The sequence below is a fragment of the Saccopteryx leptura genome, chromosome 5, assembly GCF_036850995.1.
Source record: "Saccopteryx leptura isolate mSacLep1 chromosome 5, mSacLep1_pri_phased_curated, whole genome shotgun sequence".
In the NCBI taxonomy this organism is placed as follows: domain Eukaryota; kingdom Metazoa; phylum Chordata; class Mammalia; order Chiroptera; family Emballonuridae; genus Saccopteryx; species Saccopteryx leptura.
The window spans coordinates 214,530,128-214,553,973 of NC_089507.1; the positions used below are offsets into that span (position 1 = coordinate 214,530,128).

Below are 23,846 nucleotides of genomic sequence, written 5' to 3' on the forward strand. Positions count from 1 at the left end.
CTCGCTCTACTCCATTTCTATGTTTTCTTTTAGTATTTTCATGGGGTTTTTTTTCTTAGATTAAAAAAAAAATTTCCCGCATTGATTTGCGGGACAGAGAGAGAGGAAGGGAGAGAGAAGAGAGAAGAAAGGGAAAGGGGGTAGAGACACAGACAGAGAAGTATCAGCTCATTGTTCTGTTTTTGGTTGTACACTCATTGGTTGCTCCTCGTCTGTGCCCTGACCGGGAATCAAACCTACGACTCTTATGTGCCGGGATGATGCTTTATCCACTGGGCCACCTGGCCAGGGCCTAGACTTTTTTCTTCTTTTTTTTTTTTGTATTTTTCTGAAGCTGGAAACGGGGAGAGACAGACAGACTCCCGCATGTGCCCGACCGGGATCCACCCGGCATGCCCACCAGGGGGCCACGCTCTGCCCACCAGGGGGCGATGCTCTGCCCCTCCGGGGCATCGCTCTTTTGCTACCAGAGCCACTCCCGCGCCTGGGGCAGAGGCCAAGGAGCCATCCCCAGCGCTGGGGCCATCTTTGCTCCAAAGGAGCCTTGGCTGCGGGAGGGGAAGAGAGAGACAGAGAGAAAGGAGAGGGGGAGGGGTGATACATTTGTTACACTAATGAACCAGTATTGCTACAGTATTGTTAACCAAAGCCCATCGTCTGTTTAGCTTCCCTTCCTTTTTACCTAGTGTCCTTTTCCTGTTCCGCCCGTGGTCCTCTATGGGATACAACATTAGATCTAGTTGCCATTTCTCCTTAGGCTCTTCTCGGCTGTGACAGTTTCTCAAACTTCCTTTGTTTTTGATGACTTTCACAATTTTGAAGAACACGGGGTCAGGTATTTTATGAAGAATTTTGGGATTTGTTTGCTGTCACTCCCAATATATAAAAATACTGGGGTTGTGGGTTATTAGGAGGAAGACCACAGACCTAGAGTGTCCCACCTCATATCGAGGGTGCGTACTGTCAACGTGATTCGTGACTGTTGGTGTCGGCCTTGGTCACAACTGGCTGCAGTTGGTGCCAGGCCGGCTGCATCCCTGTGAGGCGGCCCCTTCCCCTCTCCTCAACGTATACACTGGTGGGCAGTCGCTGCCTGCAGCCCACACCCAAGGAGTCGGTGCTTACGCTTTCTTTCTTTGAGGGCGGAGTAGCCACAGACATTATTCGGAATTCTTGTGCATGGAAGATTTGTCAGTCTTTCCTCATTTATAAATTCATTCAGTCATTTATGTATATGGCTATTAATTTTATATTTACTTTGGGTTATAATTCGATACTACTTTATTCATCTTATTGCTCAGAATTGTTTTCGCTTCGGCCATTGGGAGCTCTTCCATTTGGCTCCTGTGCTACTTTGACAATATCTCTAATGATTTTCTTTGCCCCTTTTATTGGATTGTTTTTTGCAGGATTTCATTTCATTTTGGGTTTGTTTTCACGTTTCTTTATTTTCTGACACTAACGACATGCTCCAGGCTCATCTTATATATTTCCTGCCCCATCCTAGAATCGGCCTTCGTCTCCAAGTAGCTCTGATTCCTTAAATTGGAGATTTATATTAAAAACCAAGATCCGGCCCTGGCCTGGTAGCTCAGTTGGTTAGTGTGTCGTCCCGGCATGCTGAGGTTGCCGGTCAGTCCCTGGTCAGGGCACGTGCAAGAATCAACCAAGGACAACATGAAATAGTGCAACAATGAATTGCTATTTCTCTCTCTGTCTCTCTCCCTTCTTCTCTCTCTAAAAAATATATATATTTTTAATTATTAAAAAAACACCCACAAGATTTGGGTGCTAGGTGTGCTTATTCTATTTGGGGCACCCTTTCTTTTAGACCCTCTCAGCTGACAGAGCAAAAAATACACATTTTCTCCTTTTTTCTTTTTCGTATTTAATCTGTGCTCCATTTGAACCGTATCCTGGGATACTCTGAGATCCGGTTCCTGCGTTCCCCTTTCGTGTCAGCGTCATTTACTAAAGAATCTATTTCCTTCCCACTGATTTGGGATGCCACCTTTATAATTTAACTGAATTTCCATCCGAAACAGAATCCACTTCTATTCAGTCCATGCGTCTCTTTGTCGAGTCACAGACCAGCTCCACGCCGTTTTAAGTATTAAGACTAATATGCCCTGGCCTGTGGTGGCGCAGCGGATAAAGCGTCGACCTGGAACACTGAGGTTGCCGGTTTGAAACCCTGGGCTTGCCCGGTCAAGGTACTTATAGGAAGCAACTACTACGAGTTGATGCTTCCAGTTTCTCTCTCTCTCTCTCTCTCTCTCTCTCTCTCTCTCTCTCTCTCTCTCTCTCTCCCCCTCTCTCTCATCTCTAAAAATCAATAAATAAAATCTTGAAAAATATATATAACTAAGAAAAAATGAGAAAAATTTTTTAAAAGACTAATATGTTTTAGCATTTAGTAGAAATGGTTAGTTACCTTTTGTTGGCCTTCCTTTTAGAAGTTTTCTTGGCTTGAAAAAAAAGAGATTTTGAGAAAAAATTGTTCAATGCTTAAACATTTTTTTTTTTTTTTGTATCTTTCTTGGTAGGGGTGGGAGAGAGGACCCCAGATGCACAGTTGATCTGACCATATAAACAAGACACCTTGACCACGGGTCTTTCTGTTCATGCAAAAAAATAAAAATAAGAAAGCAGGAGACTGGGAGCCAGGAGCCTAAGAGCCCAGGGTTGGAGTCCAGGGCCCCTGAGGATCGACAGCCCAGGGTTCCTGTCCTCCCAAAGACGGTGTCAGGCAAGAATGGGACATTTCTGAACCTGAGAAGGGGGTGTTTTCTTGGAAACCTCTATTTTGAGAAGACAAGAGGGGAGCGTCAAACACCTCAGTCACGGGCCACCACTGAAGCGATCCGTGTATATTATTGGGCATCTTTGGGTGTTTTCTGGAGTCTCGCTGCCGCTCCCAAACACGCAGAGACAATGAGCACTACGGGGCAGGGCCAGCCAGGGCTGGTGAGGTCTGCAGCTCTCCCGTCTCCCTGCAGGAGACAACAGACGTCCTGTCCCCAAAGCCAGTTGCCAGGTGGAGTTAGTGGGTACCCGGAACCCAAACAGCTCCTTGTCTTCCGTCAGCTCCTAAAGGCTCAGACCCCTCCCCCCCCCCCAGGCGGTGACATCCACCCCTTTCATACAAGCAGGGATGCCCCTGTGGCCTTTCAACTCCATTATCCAAGGGAAAAAAAAGTGCCCATAATTGACTGGTGCGGGCAGGAGAGCTGCCTGGTGCCCTGAGTGGAATCCTGCCTGCAGGGCTGACCCGGGCAGGCTTCACCTGTGTCAGGGAAAAAGCCCGCAGCAAGGCCGGGAGCTGCTACCTGGGCCTCCACAGGCGCGGGGCAGCCGCCCCTCCCAGAGCTCTCCCTGTCAACACCGCTGCTGCCAGCACTGGGCACCAGGCAGCTGACTCCTGCTCTGTCTCCAAGGAGAAGAGAGACCCAGCGGGAGCCAGGAAGGGGCGGCCTGAAACGTCCAGATGGTCCCTGGACAAACCTACAGCTGACCTGGTGACACACGCCACCCCCCCACCCCCCCTTCAACTCTGGGCCGGGCCTGGCTGAGACCCAGAGGGACCTTGGTGTCTTGTGGTTACGTCCTGTTGGATTTTTGTTGTTGTTTTTAATAACTGATCTCCCAACTCCAGTTTGCAGAATGCCCCCTTCATCTGGAGCAAGTGAGATGTTTTGGACAGGGCACTCCTTCCAGCCCTGCCTGGCGTTTGTCACTACAGTGTGTCCGTAAAGTCATGGTGCACTTTTGACAACAGGCCACAGGAAAGCAACAAAAGACGATAGAAATGTGAAATCTGCACCAAATAAAAGGAAAACTCTCCCAGTTTCATACTATTCAGTGCAGTTTGATGTGGGCTCACACACAGGTTTTTTAGGGCTCCTTAGGTAGCTATCCCATATAGCCTCTACAGACTCGTCACTGACTGATGGCCTACCAGAACGGGGTTTCTCCACCAAACTGCCGGTTTCCTTCAACTGCTTATCCCAACGAGTCATGTTATCCCTATGTGGTGGTGCTTCGTTATAAACGCGCTGATATTCACATTGCACTTTGGTCACAGATTCGAATTTAGCGAGCCACAGAACACACTGAACTTTCCTCTGTACCGTCCACATCTTGACGGGCATGGCCGTGGGCTGTTCCGCTGTATACACGGTGTTACGTCAACATCTGCATGTGCGCTCATGCTGCCAAATCATCCTACAGAAACTAGGAGGATTTTCCTTTTATTGGGTGCAGATTTCACATTTCTATCGTCTTTTGTTGCTTTCCTGTGACTGGTCAAAAGTGCACCATAAGCCCTAGCCGGTTGGCTCAGTGGTAGAGTGTCGGCCTGGCGTGCAGAGGTCCTGGGTTCGATTCCCGGCCAGGGCACACAGGAGGAGCGCCCATTTGCTTCTCCACCCCTCCCCCTCTCCTTCCTCTCTGTCTCTCTCTTCCCCTCCCGCAGCCAAGGCTCCATTGGAGCAAAGATGACCCGGGCGCTGGGGATGGCTCCTTGGCCTCTGCCCCAGGCGCTAGAGTGGCTGGTGGCTACAGAGCGACGCCCGGAGGGGCAGAGCATCGCCCCCTGGTGGGCAGAGCCTCGCCCCTGGTGGGCGTGCCGGGTGGATCCCGGTTGGACGCATGCGGGAGTCTGTCTGACTGTCTCTCCCCGTTTCCAGCTTCAGAAAAATACAAAAAAAAAAAAAAAAAAAAAGTGCACCATGACTTTACGGACACAATGTATTTTTTTTTTTTTTGAGGACGAGACCCTGTAGCAGCTCTGTGGAGAGTTAGGGCTCTGAAACACAGGCTGCCGGGCAGCTGGCAGCCTGAGCTCCCAGGTCGGCTGTGGCTTGTGCGTGAGTTCTTGACCCACCCTGACTCTGGGCAGGCTGACGGCTGCCCAGGTGGGGCTCAGGTGTGACCCAGACGGTTCCGGCACTCCTGGAAGGGGCTGCTCCTGGAGAGGGGACCCCACGTGGTGGTGGGCAGGCGGGCGGGCTGGGGCTCTGTAACCAGACCTGGCGGGGCAGGAGGGTCCCAGACGCGTCAGCAGCTGATGTCTGGAGATCAATTAGAGATAATGGCCTTGGGTGGACTCAAGAAGCAGGGGCAACATTCTTCCCGGTTTACCTCATTAACGGGCCTGAGGCCTTTTTTTTTTTTTTTTTTTTTTTTGAGTAGGACAGCACAGTATTGTATCATGAATTTGTACCAGCTGCTTTGTCTTGGCTCAGGGTGACCACTCGGGGGTCCCCAGCGGGCTGGCAGCTCCTCCAGCTCCACTCAGAAGAGCAGAGAGGCCCACGGCCTCTGCTCCCAGCCCCCCCCCCCCCAGCTCCTTGCCCTCCCTGTGACCCAGTCTTTGTATTGTTTTTAAAGAGTGTTTTCCTCCTTCCTTCATTCAAAAGTCATTTAAGCCCCTACTATGTCCTGGACACTGTTCTAAGCACGGAGGACTCAGCAAGTGCCTGGGACAGATAAGGAGCCCGCTCCAGAGCCTGCAGACTGCAGAGATGATAAACAAGTCAATCATCTCACACACACACACGCACACACACACACACACACACACACACACACAGAAAAGAAAAAATACTCAACAGGCAAGCGGTGTGGGGTAGAGGATTAAAATGGGTCAGTTGACAGACTGCGCCTCTTGGTGAGAAGGTGGCATCGAGCCCAGACAGGTTCGAAACCCAAAGGTTGCCAGCTTGAGCCCAAGATCGCTGGCTTGAACAAGGGGTGACTCGCTTTGCCGGAGCACCCCCCTCGCCCCCCCCCCCCCCCCCCCCCCCATCAAGGCACATATGAGAAAGCAATCAATGAACAGTTAAGGTGCCACAGCAAAGAATGGATGCTTCTCATCTCTCTCCCTTCCTGTCTGTCTGTCCTTGTCTGTCCCTCTCTCTGACTTTCTCTCTGTCTCTCTCTATAAAAACATTCTACCTTGCTATGTGGCTGATTAAATAAGGTGACGTGGACCACCCCCAGGCACGGGTGTGGCCATTCATTATGCCGAGCTCTCTACGCCGCTCAGCCGTGGTAACTGGCCTTGGCTTTTCCTTTTCTGTTTCAAATTTTCACTGAAGTGTGTATAACACAGAGACAGAGAAGAACACATATCATTCCGTGGATCGCTCAGTAAATTGTTACAAACTGCATCCGCCCCCTGTGACCAATTCTCAGGTCGAGACACAGAACATTGTCAGCACCCCCGAAGACCCATGTGCCCCTTCCGGTCACAACTTCCCCCCGCCAGGGTGACCCCTGTCCTGCCTCCTAATCGAATCTGTGGGTTTGCCCACTCTGGAACTCTGTAAGAAAGGAACCACAGTGCCGGCCGTGCTGAGGCGTGCAGGGGGAGGTTGTGCTCCGCTGTGGCCGAGGAGCGTCCCCCGTGTGGGTGTCCCACAACGATCCATTCTCTGTTGATAGACGCTCGCGGCTGCTGTGAATAGCGCCGCTGTGACCTCGGGAACCATCAGCACTCGCTTCTGCTGTGAGCACACTGAGGGATGGGAGAGCGGGCCTGTGTCTGCCCGTGGCCCTTTGGCTGAGCCCTCCCGAGGTGCTAGCAAGGAGGAGGGGCGAGAGGAGAGGTGGGCGCACGCTCCGTGGACGTTACCAAGCATGGCGCAGGGCCAGTGCTGAGGGCGGAGCGCTTCATTCCGAGCTCTGCCGCCGACCTCAGGGCTGTGCTGGGCAGGGGCAAGACAGGCTCCTGCGCCACGCGGAGATGAGTTCCTGCTCTGCGTGGGATGCGGCGAGGGGCTCTGCCACCTAGGAACCTGTTCCAGCCCTTGAGAGCTCACTTCCGGTTGGGGAAATGGGGCGGAACTTGGGAAGCGGGAAGTCCCACTATGGGAGGCTCTTTAAGTGATATCCATTGTGGGGAATTATCCTAAATACAGAAGGAAGGAGGAAACAGCACTGGACAGCGTCCCCTAGATTTCAGAAGGTGGCACACTGACGGTGAGGCTACAGGCACCCGTGCTCATCCGTGAATGCGCAGGATACACGGAGAGGCCGCGAGCTCCGGCCCAGCCTCCGGGTGAAGTATTCTGAAGTCAGGCTCCCGGGAAGTCCCTGGTGCTTCTATCTGGGCGCCTCTTTCTGCTCGGATACCCTCCCCACTTGCCACCTGTCACATTCCTCCTGCCTTCTTCTGGTTCAGGGTAGATGACACCTCTTTTCGGGAACCGCCCCCTCCCCCAGCTGCTCAGGCGGAAACATCCCTCGTTTCTCCATGATGGAGCTTCACCTGCAGGGCCTCTCTGCTGTGCCAGGGGTTTGGTTGTCTTTATTGTGTGCTGGGGGCAGGGGCGGTTCCTGGGGGTAGAGATGAGTTCTAGCCCTACCAGAGTTTAAAGTATATTCTAGAGCTATATATTATTGGAACAGGAATAGACAGATCGTTAGGGTAGAATAGACAATTCCAAAAAATAATGGGAAATTAATGTACTAGAAAGATGGCGTTTCCAATCAGCGGATAAAGATGAGTTATTTAAAAGACGGGATCAGCCTGACCTGTGGTGGCGCAGTGGATAAAGCATCGCCCTGGAAATGCTGAGGTCGCCGGTTCGAAACCCTGGGCTTGCCTGGTCAAGGCACATATGGGAGTTGATGCTTCCAGCTCCTCCCCACCATCTCTGTCTTTCTCTCCCTTTCCCTCTCCTCTCTAAAATGAATAAATAAAATTAAAAAAAAAAAAAAAAAAAAGACGGGATCAGGACAACTTGGATGGCCATTTCAAAAAAAAAAAAAAAAAAAAAAAACAAGCTTGATTTCCAACACTACTTGCGTGGAGATAAATAACAGATGGAATAAAGATTTAACTATAATGAAGCTATAAATGCTCTAGACGAAAATATGGGTGGATTACTTTTATAATCTTCAAGTGGGCAAAAAAGAAAAAGAAAACACTTTTGTTTTGACCTGAAGTCCTAAAGGGAAAAAAAAATTAATGGGATAATACAAAGTGTCCATATGGCAAAAAAGTTAATAAATAAAAAGCCCTTCACGAACAAAATAAAAAGACAACAAAAGGAAACCATGTTTGTAAAATTAAAAAAAGACCACCAACTCAAGTAGAGAAATGGACAAAGAATATGAACAGGTTGTTCAAGGAAGGAAGGAAAGAAATACAAGAGATCAGTAAACAGGGTACACATAGCCTGACCAGGTAGGTGGGGAGCACAGTGGATAGAGCATTGGCCTGGAACGCTGAGGACCCAAGTTTCGAAACTCCAAGGTTGCTGGCTTGAGTGTGGGCTCACCAGCTTGAGCATGGGGTCGCTAGTTTGAATGTGGGATCATAGACATGACCCCATGGTCGCTGGCTTGAGCCCAAGGTCGCTGGCTTGAGCAAGAGGTCACTCGCTCTGCTGTAGCCCCCCAGTCAAGGCACATATGAGAAAGCAATCACTGAATAGCTAAGGTGCCGCAATGAAGAATTGGTGCTTCTCATCTCTCTCCCTTCCTGTCTGATGCTCTCTTTCCTCTTTCTCTCACAAAAGAAACAAAACAAAACAAAACATGATACACATAAACGTACTCACATTCCCCAGTTGACGAAGGGCACAGGAAAATAAGAGATAGCACTTTCCACCTTTCAGGTTGGCAAAGGTTAAAGCCATCGCTGATCCTGAGCGCTGACAGGTGTGAACCACCAGGTATTGCTGGTGGCTGAGGAAACTGGTACTGGGTTCGCGAGAGGGATGAGACTGTCCCTGAGAAAATTTACAATCCTGGCGATGGTAAAAGCCTCAAGTGCTCCTTCTGGGCGAAAGGTCAAGCTGTATTTTATGACCTGAGCTCAGAAGTCACACACCCTCATTTTCATACTGTCCCACTGGTTCCACAGCCCCATTCACCATGACAGGGTCTCTGGTGTGTCACCAGGAAGTGAGGATCATCAAGCCATCGTGGGGGCTGGCTGCCACGGCTTCTCATTTCAAAGGGGACATTTTGGTGTCAAATACTACATGAAGCACACTATCTGACTATCCACTTTGTAGATGAGGATGTTGAGGCTTAGCCAGGTTTGAGTAGGATGCCCGAGGTCAGCTGTCTTAAGTGTCAGAGCCAGAATTTGAACTGGTCCCGTTTGGCTGGCCTCTGTTTCCAGATTCGTGCCTAGACCACCTTCCTGGTGTCCCCAGGACACCGCCACTCTTGCCTCCTTATAATCTCGTCTCCTCTGATCTAAAAACCTAATCCAGACCGCGTCATTTTTTCACTCAGAATGACATGCACACACCTCCCAGTGGTGTACAAGGCTCTGTGTGCTCCCCCCCCCCCCCCGCATGCCCTGTCCGCCTCCTCCCCTTTCTCTTCCCCCTCTCTCTCCCCTCCGTCCCCTGGGCCCACTGTGCTGCAGCCACCCTGGTCACCGTTCTGTTCCTCAGTCACGCCAAGACCCTTCCCATCTCAGAGCCGTCCCAGGGTCAGGGCACGTGTGGGCTTTCTCCTAGGAGTGGCCTTCCCTGACCACCCAGCCCAGAGCCCACGCTCGTGTCCCCCTCAATCCCGGTCCGCACGCCACACCCCACTCCCCCCATCCTCTGCCTTTCCTTTCCGCAGTCCCTGCCTCAGTCCTTCTGTCCAGGATCCAACCAACTTTCAAACTTGGCATTTAGTGGCTATTTCTCGTTAGGCTCACGATTGAAAACAGTCAAATTAGTGACAGTAGATCTTTTGAAGAGTTGAGGACAGACCCGGGTTAAGTGTTTCGAGGAGGGGAGAACGTCACGTGGGTGGTGCTGTGTCCTCCTACTGCGTCCCTTCGGGAGGTGAGCACACAGCAGCCGGCGGCACCACTTTGCTGACTTCGGTCACTTGGTCTGGGTGCACCTGGCCCATCTCTCCCCTGTGCAGGTACAGTGTTCCCTTCCCTTGTTAAGAAGGAATTCAGAGGGATACATTTTTTTTTTTAGATATTTTTTATTTATTCATTTTTATTAGAGAAATAGAGAAGAAAGAGGTAGAAGAGGGGGAGGAGCAGGAAGCATCAACTTTCACATGTGCCTTGACCAGGCAAGCCCGGGGTTTTGAACCGGCGACCTCAGCATTCCAGGTCAACGCTCCATCCACTGCCCTGCCACAGGTCAGGCATACTTTTTTTTTTTTTTAATGCTTTAAGTCTAGTTTAAGATATGGAAACAGCATCTCTCTGGCCACACTGAGATCTTATTGTTCCCAATGATAACAGCCCCTGGTTTTCCCCGCCAGGTCTCCACCTGTGGAGCGGGCTGCTTCCTATAGGAAGCTGCAAGGGGTGGTTGCCGCTTAAGAACTTAAGTAGCATCACAGAGCAATGCCCGCCAGCTGTTTACTTACACAAGCACCCACCGTCTGCAGAGCCCCGGGGAGGCATGTGGAGAGCACTGCCCCCCGTTAAGCAGAGAGGAGCAGCCTTCTCTGCGGTGGTCTCCCACCAGACTGGGACACATCCCCCGGAGAAACTAGATCCGGCCGTGCTTCTGTTAGGACCCCTGTGTGCCATGGCCACTTTAAGGACGGAGGCTCCGAGTTGTCCAGAGGCACAAGGACGCCGAAAGCAGCCGACACAAGGTTACTTACTCAAGGAGCGGGAGCTCCTGCAGCCTCCTGTTTCTGCAGGCTTCAGCACACACGCGGCTCGCCCGGTTCCCAGCGCCGCCCAACAGCGGCGTTCCCTGCGGAGCTCTGCGGGTTGAGCAGGGCCGGGGGCTGTTTTATCTCGGGGACGGTAAATGAGTTCACATTTTCGTGCTTAGAGGAAATCACCGCTCTGCCCTCCTGGGCAGTACTATCTCTCTTTTATTAGTCAGGGAAGAAGTGGGTTATCTGGGTTCAATTCCACCTTTGAACTTCAGTTGGATTTGGTTTTATATTTCAAGCCCAGATGTCCACCACCGCTGTGAAATGGGGACTCAGGCCAGGAGAAGTCAAAGGTCTCTAGAAATGTGATGGGAAGAGACGGTGGGAAACCCTGGGCCTGCATTTTCTCATTTTCAGGGCGAGGGAGGACAGTGCCCACGCTGAAGACACCCATGTTTCCCTGGGTGAACTGCAGGGCTGTGGCCACTAAATTCTAAAAGTCATTATGGGGCAACACGTGTGGACGTTCAGGTCATGAAGCCTCGAACTGTCTCCTCCACCAGTCAGTGCCAAGTAAGGCTCTCCCAGAGGAGGCTGCGAAGAGTGGATTGGTTTGAAAACACATTTGATTTCAGGGAGAGAAAGTGCTAGTAACGTGAGTGGTATACGGACAGTAAAATCTTCAGCATATGTGGAAGGAAGTCTGTGTGCCTTAATTGGATGTGTTGTCATTTTTTCGTGTGTGTATTTTTTTTTTCCTAATGGGTGAAGATACTGAGCTCTTAACTTGTGGTGTTGTACTTCCAACTCTCACCTGTAGAGGGAGCCTTGTTTACCTTGGATTGTTCACAATGCAAAGCTTTCAGTGGAAGAAAGAAAAAGGCTTTTTACAAAAAAGAAAAAAAAAAGTTAGAGGGTTAAAGGCAGTCTGTTTCAAAATTGCAAACAATCGCGATGGCTGTCTCGTTTGCTCGTCTTTGCTGGTACCACTGTGAATGAATGGCAGCGTAAATCAGTAGAAATTGCCCTCCCTCTGAGGATGCGACCACAGGAGCCGGGAGGTGGGATCGTTTATTGGGTTTTGTTTTGGTGTTTGGCCATTTCCTCACGGAATTCCACGAGAGCAGCTCCCCACCCCTTGTCAGAGCACAAGATTTTTCTGAAATTAGTTACTGAGCTAATGTAACTGGAGGGTGTAAATTTGGGGAGGGGGCATCTGTCCTTGGCCCAGCTTCTCTGTCGGCTCATTCTGCTGTTTGGGGACTTGAGTGTGGTATGTTTCAGGCTGAATCGGGGGTGGCTCGGAGATCCAGGGCCCCCCACCCGCACCCCGCGACGCCCGGTGCCGCTTTCTCTAGCACCCCAGGCCGACGGGGTCAGTTTGCGCGGAGGACGGCGCCTCTGGTCCGCGTGGGTCTTGCCCCTCCCGCGATGCTATGTCTCCGCGTCCAGTGCGCTCCCAGGTCTGGGATAGAGCTGCATTCTTGGTATTACAAGAGCCCCATTACTTTACAACTGTCGCCAGCGCTCAGTCAGGAGGAGCCCGCCCGGTGTGGCCTGGAGGAGCACAATGACCGGTGGGAGGGCGCCTGGGGCGAGCCGGTGGCGGGCGCTCGGGATCGCTGAAATGTTTGGGTCGGACAGGTGAGCCCAGCCTGGACTCTTAAGGCGCCCGCCTGGAGGAAGGAGGGGTGTAGGGGTGGGCGTAAAATAAGTGGTGGGAAAGAGACAAAGGAAGAGTATAGAGGCGAGGTGGTGAAGAATAGAGGGAGGGGGAGGGGTGTGGGCAGCGCGCCGAAGAGCCCGAGCTTGAACTTGATCAAGAAAAGGGGGGCCCTGAGGTGGGGGTGGGGGACGCGGCAGAGAGCCAGCCACGTGCCTGGCTTTCCCAGACTTGGGTCTCGCTCCTATCGCCCGGGAGCCCAGCTCCCCGGCCCGCCAGCCCCACCCAGCGAGGGACCCGCGTCCCCTGGGAACCAGGAGACGCGCGGAGGTCGAGGGCTTCCCTGAGACGCCGGGACGCCGAGAGTTCCTAAAGGTGCCTGAGTCACTTTCTTTGGGCCAAGTCTCTCCTCTCCTGGCCTGAACGCGGAGAGCCGGTTGTGTGCCCTCCAACCCCCACCCGAGACGTGAAAACTGCGGCCTTCGGGAGCGAGGGGAGGGCAGATCCCACTGCCTTCTTTCCTGGGCTCAGTTCCCGGCTAGGATCTTCCTCGAAGCTCTTCCCCCTTAAGAGCGTCCCCCCCCAAGCGTGTGGCAGTGCGTCCAGCGCGCCCTTATCCCTCCCCCGGCTACCTGGCCTAGCGCCCCCTCCTTCCTCCTCCTTTCTCCTCTCTCCGGGTGCCTCCTTTTCCTCTCCCCCTCCCCCCGTGCCCACTCCTCCCTCTCGCCCTCCCCTCCACCTCCTCTTCCTGCTGCTCCTCCTACTCCCCTAGCGTGCGCCCTCCCCGCGCTCCCCTCCCCCGGCCCCCGCCCCGTGCCGGGTCCCGCCCCCCTCCCCCGCCTCCCCGTGCCCGGTGCCCCCTCCCCCTTCCTCCCTCTCGGCCGCGGCGCCGCCGCTGCCGCCGCCGCTCGCCTTGGCCCTCCCCCTGGCCACCCCCGCCCCCGGGCCGGGCAGTGACGCGCCGCGACGGTGCCAGCCCCTCTCCCCGGGCGGCCGCGGCGGCAGCAGCAGCAGCAGCAGCTGGAGCTGCGGGGCTGTCACCGCCGCTCACTCTCGGAGCCCGACCGCCCGTCTCCGCCTCGCCTCCCGCCCAGGTACAGAGTCCGGCCCGGATCCCTGAGATCGGGCAGTTTCTGGGCCCGCGGCCGCCGCCCCCCTTCTCCCGCCGCCGCCGCCGGCCGTTGAGCTGCGGTTAGGGGGGCGGGGGACTGGGGGGTTCCGGGGAAGGGTACGCGGGGGAGCTTCCTGCGCCAGGGCTGAAGAGGGGGGCGCAGGGAAGCGGCTGCGCCCTGGGCGGAGTGGGCTGGGGCTGGGGGTGGGCGAGTGTGACCGAGTGGTGGGGACAGTGGAGGCTGCACTCTGGGGGCTGCGAGGGGCCCGGGAGGTGTGCCCACCCCGGAGTGCCGGGGGCTGCCGGGCGCACTCCAGTCCCGGGCCGCGCGCGCCGCGGGTCCTGGGGGGCGGTGATTGTGTGCGCCGTGCCGCGGTATTGTGCGGCGGCCACACCGTTTGCAGCGAGCTGGGCACCGCGTCCCGGGAAGGAAGGCGCTCTCAGGCGGCAGGGTGGGGGCCGGGCTCGGGTTGCCGCCGCGGGAAGGGAAGTGGACTGTGTTTAGGGATGTGGGGAAGGGAAGCGTTGAATGGCAGGGAGGGGCGCCTTGCTTGGTCGGTCGCGGGGAGTTGAGACGAGGTTTGCAGAGTTGAGCCCACTTCGGCAGGCCCTGCCCCTGCTGGGAGCGAGCGGACCCGGTGCCCCTCTCAGGTGTACGGTGGGAGCGGCAGCTGGGGGCAAGTCCTAAGTGAAGGGGGCACGTGGGCGGGGGCAGCGGTCTGGAGTGAGGGCGCGCGCCCGGGTTAAGTTAGATTTACGCCGCTCTCTCTCTACCTAGTCCTCCAGGGTCTTACACTTTGTCGGGGGGCGGGGTGGGGAGTGCTATCCACATTTTTGTAACAGCCGCTCGGGTTCAGAAGTGACCCCCCCCTTACTCCCACCTGGAGCTGCGTTTGCCAGAGTCGGGTCGCCCCTACCGGGCGGCGCTTCCTGGGGGAAGTTCTCATTAAGCCTCGCTAATTAGCATTATTCCTGGAGAAAGGTTAAGGTTAGACCGTCCTTTCCTTCTCGGGAGGCCCGCCCCCCTCCTCCCTTCCCTTCTCCCTCCTTCCTCCCCAAGAGCACAAAAGCACAAAAAGAAAGTGTGAAGAGGCTCAGATCAATGGAGAAGCCACAAACCCATTAATTCAAATGGAATCTTCCCCCCCCCTCTAAAACATTGATTTTTCTTTCTGTCTGCTCTGAGGAGAGATTAATAACCTCCTGATTTCACCTGAAATGGTGTTTGGACTCTTGATTTCCTCCTCTTTCTGAGAAGGATTGTGGCTTGAAATAGATTCTCTCTTGAGATAAAGCCCTACTTATCCCAGAATCTGCTGGAAACCCCAGTCAGGGCCCCACCAGGTGGGGCTTGTAATATGGAGAGGTGTGTGGGGGGGTGGCTCTCTCAACTCTGGGAGAGCTGTCTGCGGATGGGACCAGGGGCCCCATCTTGCCCCCTGTGTCTGGGCTGTGAGTTGTATTGGGGGAAAGGCCTGTTTATGGCTCAGGCCCCAATGGTAGTTTAACCCCCAGGTAGTAAATTACCCCCTCATTGGAGAACCATTAGGGCCTCCTGTGTCCTTGAATAATATCAAGCTGGGCTTGCTTTATAGAGGAGGGTTTGAAGACGGCACCAAGACAGCACCTCCTCCCGCACCCTCTGCACCAAGGCTGAGTGATGCCCCATTCAGTACCTCCCTGCTTCCGGAGCTGGAAGCACACAGCACCCCAAGACCTTTCTCCCTGCCTAGAGGGCTGACTTTGGAGATCTTACCTGACCTAGGCCACCCTGGGGCCGTGCAGAGCTAGACTGCCCCCGAGTTGCTCAAGAACTTTTCTGTCTTGTCTGGGCCCTTTTCTTGGAAAGAAACTCCTGCAGGGCACTGGGTCCAAGTGCTTCCTCCTCGGCCCTCCTCCTGGCTGGAAGAAGCCTGTCTGCTAGAGCCCATCTCTCCAGCCTCCTCTAAAGGGACCCCTGTTCATGGCAGGGCCTTGGGGATCAGTGGGGCCCTCTTGGTGAGGAGGACCGGGAAAACAGCCAGTTGCCTTTGCTCAGGAAACAAAAGCCTGTTTTACACTCGATACACTAGTAGGAAGGTGTTGAAAATGCTCACTCCCGCATCCAGGCGTCAGTGACAGCAAGGACAACAGCATGCCCGTGTATATGTGAACATGTTTCTGTCAGACCCTGTGTGTGTGTGAGAGAGAGAGAGAGAGAGAGAGAGAGAGAGAGAGAGAGGGAGAGAGAGAGAGAGAATACCTAAAATGTGGTAGGTGATTGGCTATGTCTCAGCCCTCCCCGCCTCACATTCCCAGAAGAGCTTGTGCTTGTAAGCAGAGGAGGCATGCTAGCAGGAAGGAGTGGAATTGTGCAGGGTGTGTCTCCGGGAGGCTGGCCTCCTCCCTGGTGGCCAGATGGGCTAGCTAGGGTGTAGCCTGAGGGAGCAGCCCCCGGACCCCACAGCTCCCAGGGGTGGCGGCTCGGACCACCCTAAGACCTCATTTGCGCGGTCCCTTCACAGCAGGAACTTGAACCCTGGTTACACTGGATCCTGGGAGGTTTTCATCTTCCATTAATAAGCCATCTGATGAACCGAAGTGGTTAAGTTGGGGTCAAATGCGGTTCAGTACCTCCTTGGCATGCTCAGAAGGCTGTGTGTGTAACGTTCGCTGACATGGATACATGGAGACGGGGAGGAACCGCCTCGTGTGGAAGAATTCCAGGGCCCAGAAGGGCCGGCAGGTGCTCCTGACGGAGGTGCTCACCGTGGACACCTCGGTGCCCTCCTGCTGCAGGAGAGCTGATGCCGGGGCAACTGCCTGAGCCGGGTGGTCTTTTTAGCAGGAGCTTCAGCCTCTCCTCTAAGTGGCCCAGGGGCTGGACAGAGAGGGGTCTGTTTGGCTCCCAGCGAGAAACACCCCCTGCCCATCCTGACCCCTCCTCAGAACCACGGAGGCTGGTCAGGGCTCACGGGCTCCCGGTCAGGGCTCACGGCTTACAGTTGCACTAAATTCTCAGCAAATCCTCCTCCTTTTTTTCTTTCTCAAAGCAAGTGGCAGAGATAGAGTTACAGCTCTGGGGAAGGGCCTGGAAAATGTTGTGCGAGGCACGCCCCAGGATCCCTGTCCTGGAGGATGCAAATGGCTCCACCTCAGAGGCACCAGGAACCCAGTTCCTGGGAAATTGACCCCCGTTGTAAACTAATCAGGTTACTGATAGCACCTGCCCGGAGTCCCGCACCATGGAGACGGGCGCCTGGGCCCCCGTTTCCCCTCCGGTCGCCCGAGCTCCCTGCGCCTGGGTTCCCTCCCAGGGCACCCAGGCTGGGCAGCGCTTGGGGCTGGCGGAGGAGGAAGGGCCTCAGAACCTGGGTGGAGAGAGCCTGAACCTGCCGGTGAATTTTGGACTGCAGATAAGAGCAGGGAGGGTGGAGGCTCGTCGCCTCCTGCCCAGGCCAGGGTGTGTTGCGGGGGCTGCCCGGCTGCCCCCCCAGCCTTGGGTCCCCTTTTTCAGAAGGGCAAGTTGGTTCTGTTGCTCTGTGAACCACTGTGGCTCAGGCCATTGGGTGGACTTGACGGACACAGGGCAGCACTGCAGGCTGCCAGGTGTCTGAGGGCAGAGGCCTCAGGTGGCAGCCAGCCAGCCGGGCACATGGGGTCCGCAGAGAGGGGCCCCAGAGGTAACGGATTGTAACACACTAATTTTCTAATGAACGTGGCGTTGAAGTTTACTTATAAAAAGAGAGAGATTAGTGGAGCAGTGTCTTTTGAAATGTCAGGAAGGGAAAAGCAAGAAGTGCCTGACCTCTGACCTCGGGACGAGCACATGAGCACCCCAGGGCCGTGCAGAGGCCCAGCCGCAAACCTGCGCCCCCCTACCCCCTCCTGCAGGTCCCTCTGGGCTCCGCGGTGTTTTGCCCCTCCACACAGTGGTTGATGGCTCCGACCTGTGCGCTGGTAATTGCCTGTGTAATGAGCTCGCGCCGGAGGCCTGGTGCGGCGTGAGTGGGCGGCGAGGTTACACTCTGCCCCCCCCCCCCCCCCCCCCCCCGCAGCAGGTGAGCTGCAGGGGCCTGGGGACGGCTTCCCTCCTACAGGGGGCCTGGGGACGGCTTCCCTCCTACAGGGGGCCTGGGGACGGCTTCCCTCCTGCAGGGGGCCTGGGGACGGCTTCCCTCCTGGGTCAGCCCTGAACCGGAAGGGCTGCGAACTAAGTTTGGTTAGCACTTACTCCTTTTCTTCTTCCCCGGTTAGGTCTAATGAACTGGATTGTTCCCTTTAAAAAAAAATTGCTGTTAACAGTGGTGTCAAAAATCTTAGCTAGAACCACCACTTGCAAAACAGGGACTGATGTGGCAAAACCCAAGGAGCCATGAAGAAATGAGCTGGGAAGAGTGTGGTTGTCAGGAGATAACTGTGGAGGGGGTCCACAGCCCCCTTCTCTCTCTGCGCCTACAAGCGGGTCAGAATCACACACACACACACACACACACACACACACACGCGCGTGTTGCTCTCTTTCCCTAGGTAACAAAGTCTTAGAAGAAAGGTTCCAAGCTGACTTGGAACCAGCCCTAGTCATCTCTGTCCCTAGCACAACACCAGCGCATAGTATATTCCCCATGAATGTGTGTCGACTTGGAAGAGAGCGGCCTGGCAGGCGTGCAGGCGTGTGTGTGTGTGTATGTGTGTGTGTGTGTGTGTGTGTGTGAGAGTGTAGCTTTCGGCTCCCTGGGCTGCCTCTGGGTCTCCTCTTCAGCCACACTGTTAAGGAATCTGGTTCTTTCCGTTGAAGGGAGGAAGTGTGGTGTTCCGTGTGTGGGCTCTGGGCCCTCAGCTCTGCCCCTAGCTGTGGTGCCCTTGGGCGGCTGGGACAGGTACCTGATCTGGAGATAGCCCTGCCATGGGTGCCTGCTTTTTTGGACGTGGGGGGCTGTTGCAAGGCAGTCTCACAGGGCCCTTGCCCCGAGATGACCCGTGTGCGGTGTCTGGATGGCCCTTCACCGTCAGGGGATTGTGATGTTCGTGTAGGATGCAGCCTACCTCTTCCCAGTTTGGGGTCTCAGGGCTGGGGGTGGCGGGGGATCGTTCTGGGGCACAAGAAGGGGATCCGAGCCGGAGAAACGCTCTGCAGGGCAGCTCGCTGCTGCTGGCCCGCCCGCCCGCCAGGGGCCAGGCCTCATGCCGTCTCTACCCAAGAACTGTGTGCAGTGGGGGCGAGTCCTTCATCGTCAGACAAACGCCGCGTTACCCGTTCCACGCTGGCATCACGCGGGGCCGTTCGGCCAGGTCCGTGCGTCTCCCTGGCTTCGCAGCGGAGTCCAGGGAACAGACAGCCTGGTCCCCACTCTTGAAAGGACCGAAGGTTTATCCGGGGAAAGGCAGGGAAGAGAGCCAGCGTGCTGACATGCTGCAGCTGAGGGGCGTGGACCTGCCCAGTGGCCTGCCCGGCGGCCTGGGCTGCGGGTGGATTGTGTGAGTGATGGAGGCTGAGCTGGAGTTGAGGGAGAGGGGGCCGTGGGTGGAGTTGGTGAAGGGGTGGGGCGTGTGTGGACGGCTCGGGGTGCACGGCTGAGGTCTGGGCATCGCACCATCGCGGCCAGGGGGCCGCTGAGCAGAGGTGCGGAAGCAGGACGGAGTGTCTGGGCCCCTGGGCCTGTGCCCATCTGGCCCTGCCACTTGTTAGCTCATGACCTTGGGTGAGGGCTGAGCCCCTAGAGAGTGGGGTTCTCACCTGCAGAAGGGGGCTGGTGTCTGTGCCCGCCTGGTGGGCCCGTGGTCGGGGCGAGGCGAGACAGTCCGAGGGGAGCGCTTGGCACCTGAGGAACTCTGGCTTCTGTTGTCCTTGTGTCGAGCGTGGCCGAGTGGGGCGGCAGCGTGGGGGCCTGCAGGCCTGCGCCAAGCGGCCGTGACGCCCTCTGCTCCTCGGTGAGAACCCTGGATGTTCCGTGCAGCGCTCCACGGGCCTCTCTCTGGGCGGGGACAGCCCTGCCCAAGGTCCTGTGCTCTTTGGGAGAGGACACTCCTGTGTGGCTCCACGTCAGAGCCACCAGCCTGTGCTGGCCCCCAGCGCGCTCCCCAACATGGACCGCCACATGGCCGGCCGCCTGCCTCGCTTCCTGCGGTCCTCTGCCCGGTGTCCCCTGACCAGTGAGGTCCTCCGTGGCCAAATAGGCCAGCAGTCCCGCTGGCCCCTCTCTCCTCTTCCCGGGCTTTGTTTCGCTCTGCGCCCCTCGCCAGCACCACCACCACCGTCGTGTGTGTTTCCTGCCCATCGTCCGTCTGTCCCTCCCACTGAGCCCTGAGCGCCGGGAAGACCAGGACTCCGTCTGGCCCACAGCCCACTTTCCCAGCCTCTAGACAGGCTCTGGGCTCATAGCAGGTCCCAGGGAAACACTGTTGAAAGAATGGAGGGGGCATGTCGAGGAGGGGGTGCTTCCACTGCGAATAGAATACTCAGTCCTTTGGAAAGAAGGAGCGTTTCAACAACGTCTGAACCAGGAGAAGGCCTTCCTACCTCAGCCGTGACTTCAGGTCACACACAGCCTGCTCACAGGGTCCCGCGGACAGCCAGGGAGGAGCAGGGGGCCTAAGCAAGGATGTCGCTGGTCCTGGGTCCAGGAGCCTGGACGGGCCTGGTGCCTCTGCGGGTCCCTCTGCGTTCTCACTCAGGTGCTGCCGGTCAGCCCAGGGGGGAGAGTTTTGTTGTCCCTTTGGACCCTTTCTGCAGAGTGGAGCTTCCTGAATGTGTGTGTGTGCACATGTGCGCACGCCTCCAGGTGTGAGAACACCGTCTGAGTGCATGCGAGTGAGCGTGTTTTCACCCAGGGAAGAGTGTGGGTGGATATGCTTGTGTCCAAGGAGCAGGGAGGAGGCAGAGTAAGAGTGTGTGTGTGTGTGTGTGTCTGTGAGAGGGGACAAAGACGGGGTTTCCATCCCCAGAGGCTCTGAGTGTGTGTGCTGCATGGGGGACCCCTGAGCTGGGCAGAGCTAGTGTCCTGGCCCGACTCACGTCCTCTGGACTCGGCCCCAGAGGGTACAGGCTGGAGCTGCACAGAAGCTGTAAATTCCAGGAAACTCCCCGCCAGCCCTGCGTGGTGGGGGAGGGGCGGAGGCTGAACCCGTGGTTCCCCAGCACTTGGGGAGCAGATGTGTCTGCCCCAGGGACAGCAGCAGCAGAAAGTTGAGACTGAAGTGTGTTTGCTCACTATAAAAGAGATGTTTGTGAGGAGGCCCTGCAGGGGAGGCTTTGGTGTGTGTGTGGGGGGTGTGTGTGTAGGGGGGTGCTCTGCCAGAAGCCCCCACTGGGGGCCCACAGAGGCCATTGTGTGTCTCGGGAGGGGACAGGGTGTGGGAGCCGCTGGGTCATCTTTCTTGCGATTTACAGCAGCTCCCAGGCCAGGCGCAGTTGCTTCTGCTCCTGAGAGGCCTGGCCCGGAGGAGGTGGGGTCCCTTCCCACTGGAGGGCCGGGTGGAAGGGGCCCCGCCCTGGGGGTTCCCGGATGACTGGCCCAGGGCTCACTGAAGCCAGCCATGGCTGAGGAGGGAGAGGAGGCAGGCGTGGTCCTCGAGAGCAGGCCCTCCGGCTGTTTGCAAGGCCCTGGCGGCCCCCCAGGCCCTTGAGCCGAACCCCTCTTTGCCTCCGATCGGAACCCTGGCCTGCCCCACCCCCTTCCTCCTCTGCACTTCTGGGGCCGGTCTCTCCAGCTCTGGAAGCTGCCCAAGAGCCTATCTTTGAAGCGCAGCGAAGGTTAGGAAGAAGGAAGACAGAAATGTCCTCTGGGCTGGGGGAGTGGGAGAAAGGAATTCCATGCATGCTCCGTGGAGTCGAGGCGGCAGGCCTGGGGGTGGGGGGCGAGGCGACTGGCTTGGCCTAGGAGGTGCCCGGCGTGTCCTGCTACCCACTTCTGGCCGCCGGGCCCTGTGCCCAGGGAGCCCTCTTCCCTGGGCCGTGGGTAGGGAGCAGGGAGCCATGGCCCTTGTTTACAGAGCTTGTTTCAACCTTGGCTCACAAGGGTAAGAGCCAGGCCCCTGCCATCCGCCCCTGCAGGATGCGAGACCTCGTAATTGTCTTCAATTACAGAGCACCGGCCCTCAGCCCTGGCTTCCGACAGGAACCAGAGCCCCAGCCACTTCCACGGGGGGCAGGGAAGCAGTCCGGCCCCCCAGGCAAGGTCTGGGGGCTGCCCGTGGTCTCCTGGGCACTGCCAGATGCCCACGGGCCCTGCTGGGGGCCGCGGAGATCCCACCCCCACTGAACGCCCCCCTTCTCTGTCCCCGGTCAGGATGAAACCTCTGTGAGCAGTGAAGATTTTGATATGAACGACTCCACATGGATGTCAGCTGACCCGCACCTGGCCTCCAGCCTGAGCCCCAGCCAGGACGAGAGGATGCGGAGCCCACAGAACCTCCCCAGCCAAGAGGACGGTGAGTGTCCCTGGGTGGCTGGCGGGGGACAGCGAGCAGGACGGCAGGGGCCCAGGAATCCGGGGCTGTGGGGCCGGGGCCGCTGGTGGCAGCTCGGGCTTGTGGCCCCCCTGGGGCTGCGGGGTCGGGGCCGCTGGTGGCAGCTCGGGCTTGTGGCCCCCCTGGGACTGTGGGGCCGGGGCCGCTGGTGGCAGCTCGGGCTTGTGGCCCCCCGCCCCATCCTCCTCAGCACCTCCGCGCACCTCACCTCCCGGCTCCTGGTTCCCGAGAGACGGGTCGTTCCTCCCCAGGACGAATGAATGAATGGGGCTCTCCGGACTGGCCCCTGGCGGGCACGCTGCTGGTGTGTTTGCCCTGGTGCCCGTGGCCCAATGGGGTGTGGATTTCGAGGTGATCGTGATTCGGGTCCAGGAAGGTTAACTGTGCGCCTGACCCAGAGCAGCAGCAACGAGAGCTGGCTCAGGGTCCCGCCTGTCGCCTGGTGACCGGGCGGGCAGTGCGCTTGTCCACGTGTGCCCCCAGCCCAGGCTCTCCCCACCCCGGCCCCGCCGCCGCCTCCAGCCTCCCTGAGAGCAGAGACTTCTTCTTTGGGGTGGGAGAGTTGGGGTCAGAGGTCACGCCCCGCGCTCCCTTGTGGAGGCCCTGAGCCTGATGCTCCGGGCTCTGGGTCACACCCCATGCCTGGCCCGGTTTGGTGCAGCGGGCGGCCTGAGGTGGCACCTGGGTAGTCCGAGTGTCCCGGCCGGGCTGTGTTTTCTGGGGCGGGGGTGACGGGGGCAGGGGGGTCAGGGATGAGCCACCCCAGGCCTCGGAGAACCGGGGTGTCGAGCCTGCAATTAGGAGGGGTTGAAGGTCGGGGCCTGGAATGTGCGAGGGAGGCGCAGGGTTGGAAAGGAGTGTGATGTTAACTCTGTGAAACGGGTTGGCCCGAGAGAGTAAATAAGGGGCAGGAGCCTTGCCGTTGGGGTCAAAGTTCATCTCCATGGCAGAACCGAGCGCCTCCGACTGCCCTCGCAGGCCTGAATCCGGCTTTGTCTGGGCGGGGACCCACCCTGGAGGCAGCTGGGCCGGCCGGGCCAGGGGCCGGGGAGCCCAGGGTGGTTCTGCAGGAGTGGGGTGTGCGGATGCCGGGGAAGAAAAGGCTTTTGTGCCCCGCTGCCTCGTGAGGTCAGCACCCCTCCCCGTGCCTCTGTCCGTGCCTCGGGCCTCCTGGACCTCAGCCTTCCCGCGCCCCCGCCGGGCGCGGTCCTCGGGTGGGCGCGGGCAGCCATGCAGCTGGGGGTGCCCCGCAGCGGGGCTCCCCCCTCATCTGCGCTGATGGAGAGCCACCCCCACAGGCGACACCCAGGGCCCCTGCAGCAGCACTCGGCCACGGCGGCCATCGTTCCTTCCCAAGAAAGATCCAGAACAATTTCTTAAAGAGACGCGTAGGAGTAGGCTGCACGGGGGCCATATTGCCCCATCTCATTCTCAGAAACGGCTTGTGGTCTTGTTCCTCACAACTACACTGTGTATGTGTGTTCTAACCTCTGTTGGAGACACTTCCTGGGGCAGTTGGGTGATCTGGGAGCCCCCAGGATCAGGTAGCAGAAGGGAGTGTCCCCGTGGGGGTCACGGGGCTCCCCCAGCGTCACTGGCCCGCTGCCCGGGGGCTGGCTCATCGTGCGGGTGAAGCGGAGAGAAGCCGAGAGGCTGGTGGGTCAGCGTGTCCTGCAGCCGGCCCCGCAGGAGCCCTGGGAGGGCCCGGCCTGGGTGTGGTAACGACCGTGTCCCTTCCCTGTCCATCCCGGCCCGGGGTGCTGGGGCCGAGGCAGGCTGGCCTGCCGACAGGACGAGGGTGTTGATCGGGGTGGGCAGCCAGAGCTGGAGACAGGGAGGATGGTGTTGACCGTGATACCATCAATTTAATTATTTAATCAGAGGCTGTGTCTGGAGACTGTGGGCTGATGTGCTGGCCAGAGGCCAGCCTAGACCCAGCGTGGGGGGTCGCAGGCCGTGAGAACGCCCGGCCCGCCGGCCTGGCCTCTGCCGCCCCTTCTGGTCCCAGGCCCATCGGTGACTGCCATGTCT

At 57.2% G+C, this 23,846-nt stretch overlaps 1 protein-coding gene across 5 annotated transcripts in view; it reads left to right on the plus strand.

The window, feature by feature from the left end:
- NOL4L (nucleolar protein 4 like) overlaps nucleotides 1-23,846 on the plus strand; it is a 129,662-nt gene that overhangs the window by 79,840 nt on the left and 25,976 nt on the right. Inside the window, exons 1-2 of one of the 5 annotated variants that reach the window (XM_066384081.1) lie at nucleotides 12,121-12,237; nucleotides 21,635-21,776. In XM_066384081.1, the coding sequence (XP_066240178.1) occupies nucleotides 21,668-21,776 (109 nt within the window). In that variant the 5' untranslated portion in view covers nucleotides 12,121-12,237; nucleotides 21,635-21,667. Of the gene's footprint in view, nucleotides 1-12,120; nucleotides 12,238-13,194; nucleotides 13,351-20,001; nucleotides 20,022-20,983; nucleotides 21,100-21,634; nucleotides 21,777-23,846 lie in introns of those variants that run through there. The other 4 variants (XM_066384080.1, XM_066384083.1, XM_066384082.1 and 1 more) reach the window with 4 other exon arrangements.